The following is a 4,774-nucleotide window of genomic DNA, read 5'->3' as shown; positions in this document are numbered from 1 at the left end:
TATGACTTTGTTTATCAGTCATTCACATAATATACATTCTCCGAGAATCTGATTAATACTGTGTTCACCTTGGAATATATTCTTTTTTCTTGGTAGTTTATGGTGTAAAACAATAGCAAAACAAAAGGGGGTTTCACACTAGCCTGGTAACATGTATTATACTTGGTGATGATCACATGTATCAGAGAAGAAGTGAAACACAAACACAGAAAAGTAATTTTTGATAAGACATGTAGTTCGTACTATAGCTATGCCAAGTAACAGTTCAATAGTTTGTACATGTATGATAAATCAACACATTAGGGGTGAGATCAGTAGGTAAAAAAACTTATTCTTTTAGTAAGGCCTCAGAACCCCTTCACCATCCCCTTCTAACTAAATTGGTAAAATTGTTGCACACAGCACAATCAATTTCAAATCAGTATGTAGTATTATGTAGTGCTATGAATACAATCCAGTATGTAGTCAGGACAATAGCTCTTTTATTGGCACTGTTGCGGGCTCTACCCTTATTCGTTTACTCGGAATGATAACAGAGCAACTATTTCGTTAACTTCACGAACTTTATTCTCCTCTAAAACCATTCAGGTAAACTGTAATGGACATAAATAGAAAACGTGCATTTACTATGGGTAACACATGGGATTTGATCTACTACAAATAAAAGTTGTAAAGTCCGTAGTATCATAGCTTCACTTGGTAATCAGTAACTTTAGTAATAATGCTCTACAATCGCTACTATCAATAAAGTCAATAGTTAATATTTACCTAGATTTTGGGGTGGAGATTCGACGGAGCTGGACAACTTCTCAATATGGCATCTATTGTTACTTGCAATGTGGCTTCCTCCACTGATTTAACATACTAACGAACCTAGACTATGAGGGCGCTGTAATCACTCATACCGGAGTGGATTATCAGCAGTTACACTCCTCTCTGCAAATGGATATCTATTTAGCTAATAAGACATTTGCACTTAAGAAGCAGTTATTGTCTTGTGATTGTCATTTACGCGTGAATAAATGATTCAACAATAGCATGCAATAAATCTAACTAACGAACACAATACTTCAGGTTTCGCATAGTTCAGCGCTGCAATTATTCCTTATCTCTGTCGGCGGCCACAAGTCGCACAAGCTTGTGAATCGGTCTATCTAGTACCGAACTGGCAGTGGTAAGTTGTACCTTCCGTACCAAACCATCTTCTCCAGGATAAATATCAGTCACTCTACCCAGGCGCCAATGATTACGTGGTATGTTGTCGTCCTTAATGATGACTATATCACCTACTTGCAAATTATACTTGGCTGCAGTCCACTTTGGCCTTGGTTGCAATGTATGTAGAAACTCTTTCCTCCATCGTTCCCAAAATACATTAGCCAGGTGTTGCACTCTTCTCCATCGGCGTTTGCAGTACATATCACCTTTCTGGAAGTTGCCTGGTGGGGGAAGGAGTACCTTGGTCTTCATTGTCAATAGATGATTTGGTGTAAGTGGCTCTGGAGCACCAGCTTCAGATAGTTGATCAATGGTGACTGGTCTTGAGTTGACTATATTCTGTACTTCAGCCATGAATGTACGGAGAGATTCGTCATCTAGTTGAGGACCAGCCTGGTGAATCAAGGGTTCCAGAACACTACGCACTGTCCTGATTTGCCTTTCCCAGATTCCTCCCATATGGCTGCTACTAGGAACGTTGAATTTAAATTCAATCCAATCACACTGCTGGCTTAACAAGAAGTTAGCTATCTTCTCTTGATCCATTTCTTTCAATGCTCTGATCATTTCGTTGTTTGCACCAACTATGTTTGTTCCACAATCTGCTCTGATGTGCCTTGTAGGACCCCGGATACTTAGGAATCGTCTCACTGAATTTATGAATGAGTCTGTTTCTAGGGAGTTGGCTGTCTCTAGATGAATGGCCCTGGATGTCAAGCATACAAACAATACGCCATACCTTTTCAATTCACTCCTTCTCTCTTTGATCAGGAAAGGACCAAACAAGTCTACACCTGAGTACGTGAATGGCGGGGCTTCCTCCATCCGATCCTTTGGCAGGTCTCCCATCCTTTGGGTTTCACATGCTCCTCTTAATCTTTTGCAGACAACACATTCATGAATCACTCTTGATACCACACTGGAGCCATTGACTATCCAGTATCCATGTTGTCGGATGTGGTTATGTGTACAGCTTCTTCCCATATGGTTGGTTTTCTCATGGTAGTGTCGTACTATTAGTGTTGTAATATGACACTTCTTGGGCAGGATTACTGGATGATTAATTTCAAATGGTTGATTAGATCTCTGTAGTCTTCCACCAACTCTAAGCAGACCTTTCTCATCCAGGAATGGATTCAGTTTGGATATGGTACTGGATTTTTGTAGCTGAATATTACGAGCTCTTCGCTGCTTTCTACCTTGGAAATAGCCCGTCCTTTCCATGTCCTTCAGAACAGCAATTTCTTTCTGGAAGGCTATACTTTGCACCTCCTTAATGACTGCTTTCTCACCTTCTTGTAGATCTTGTACAGTCATGGGTGTATTAGGTTCTGTCATGATATCTTTAAGTTCTATCTGTCTATTCAATGTCTTGGTTGCTCTCAACATTTTCGCCTTGAGACGTAGACAGTTGGCTGCTGCTCGCCTCACCTTATTCCATGAAGAATATCTGTCAAAGCGGTTGAGTAGTTGATCATATGGTTGTATGACCCTCGAATCAGTCTTCATCACTGTGTGGGCAGTACCTTTCATTTCTTTGCTCATCTCTGCCTCAGTCGCACCATCAAACTCGTATGAAGCTGCTGCTGTAGGTAGGAAATCACTTTCCCACAAGAAATCTGGTCCAGTCAGCCATTTTGACTCTTCAACAAGTTGTTTGGCAGTTATTCCTCGACTGGCATCATCGCTTGGGTTCAAGCCTGTGTTAACATATTTCCATGCATCTGGAGTAGTTAACTCTCTTATCTGCTGAACCCTATTCGCAACATAGGTATGAAACCGTTTGGACTCATTGTTTATATATCCAAGAACTACTTTGCTATCCACCCAGAAGTACTCTTTTACATCATTAATCTGGAGCTCTTTCTTGATGTAGTCACTCATTCTAGCAGAGACAACTGCTGCTGTACTAAGCTCGAGACGTGGGATGGTGATATGTTTCTTGAGTGGTGTAACTCTGGCTTTACCTATAACAAAGGAGCAATGTGCCTGATTGTCCTGGTTGATTGATCTAAGGTATGTGCTCTGCCCATATCCTGTCTCGCTGGCATCGGAGAAATAATGTAGCTCTGCACCTTTCACTTCACCGAAGATATTGGGTTTATAACAGCGTTCAACCTCCAGATGTTCCAAATCCAGGATGTTGGTTCTCCACTCCATCCATTTCAGCCTTAGGTTTTCAGGGATGGGATCATCCCAATCAACATTATCCCTACACAGTTCTTGTAAGATAACTTTGCCTGTCAAGATCACTGGCGCCGCAAAGCCCAATGGATCATACACGGAACTGATGGTTGCAAGGACTCCTCTGCGTGTAAGTGGTAGATCACGTAGTACTATTCTGAACTGGAAACAGTCACTTTCTACGCACCATGTCACACCTAAAGCTCTTTCAATGGGTAAGAGATCTGTTTGAAGGTTGACTTCCTTGAGACTAGATGCTCTGGCTTCTGTAGGTATTGCATCAAGCACTTCTCTTTTGTTGGAGATCCACTTGTGTAGTTTCAACCCTGCGTTGTTACAAATAGCAGTGCTATTATTGACTAACTCGATGGCTTTACTTACATCTGGTACAGACTTAAGCCCATCATCGACATAAAAATCATCTCTAATAAAGCTGGCTGCTTCTTCGCCAAACTCTTCCTCTCCATCATCTGCTGCTCGTTTTAGACCAAAGTTGGCACATCCTGGTGAACTGGCTGCACCAAACAGATGCACTGTCATTCTGTACTCGGTCAGGTCTTTGTTTAAGTCTCCATCTTCCCACCACAGGAATCGTAGCAGGTCTCTATCAATTGGTGTGACATGAAACTGATGGAACATACCCTTGATGTCCGCCATTACTGCTACCTCTTCTTTCCTGAAGCGGCTCAGAACACCTACCAGACCATTGGTGAGATCAGGCCCTTGAAGCAGACAGTCATTCAGAGATATACCCTCATATCTCGCAGAACAATCAAAGACCACACGAATCTTATCGGGTTTCTTCGGGTGATATACACCTGTATGTGGCACATAGTTTACTCTACCATTTGTATACTGCTGGTCTTCAGGTACCTTTTCAGCACAGTTCTGCAGAATGTCTTCCATAAAGGAGAAGTAATCTTCTTTGTACTTCTGATTTCTTCTAAATCGTCTCTTGAGCTGTAATACTCTTTTCATGGCTAATGGCCTGTTATTTGGGAGCCGAACACTGTTGTGGCATCTCGTAGTGATTGTCTTCTCTCTTTGTGATATTGTCAGAGAGGCACTTTACAAACTTCTGGTCATCAACGGACAGATTTTCTTCCTTGTTTCTGTGTTCAATGAAGTCTCTTTCAAACATCTGTTGTACTTGTTGTGGACTTACTAACTCCTTTGCAGTTGTTTGTACTACCAATCGATTTACTGGTCTTGGTTTAATATCTGGTACTGCCATGTGTTGATTATCTATAAACCTTTCTGTTGTTACGATGCGATTTGCTACTGCCTTGCTATGGATACCTTCAGGGTTTGAGCAGATCGTGCCCACTATTCCCCATCCAAGTATACATTTCTGGCCATATGGATGATTTTC

The 4,774-nt window shown here is 41.5% G+C and overlaps 1 protein-coding gene across 1 annotated transcript; it reads right to left on the bottom strand.

Annotated features, from left to right (window-relative positions):
- Positions 1-1,098: 1,098 nt before the first annotated feature.
- Positions 1,099-4,380, bottom strand: LOC144438690 (uncharacterized). The gene has a single exon (XM_078127836.1). The coding sequence runs from the start codon at positions 4,378-4,380 to the stop codon at positions 1,099-1,101; it is 3,282 nt and encodes a 1,093-aa protein (XP_077983962.1).
- Between the last annotated feature and the right edge of the window lie 394 nt (positions 4,381-4,774).

The sequence above is a fragment of the Glandiceps talaboti genome, chromosome 8 (assembly GCF_964340395.1).
Source record: "Glandiceps talaboti chromosome 8, keGlaTala1.1, whole genome shotgun sequence".
Lineage (NCBI taxonomy): Eukaryota > Metazoa > Hemichordata > Enteropneusta > Spengelidae > Glandiceps > Glandiceps talaboti.
The sequence above is the reverse complement of the archived record's forward strand: the minus strand, read 5'-3'. Positions and strand labels throughout refer to the sequence as shown.

Bases quoted from the DNA above. Each gene is read 5' to 3' on its own strand.
- LOC144438690 (XM_078127836.1), bottom strand. From the start codon at position 4,380: ATGAAAAGAGTATTACAGCTCAAGAGACGATTTAGAAGAAATCAGAAG.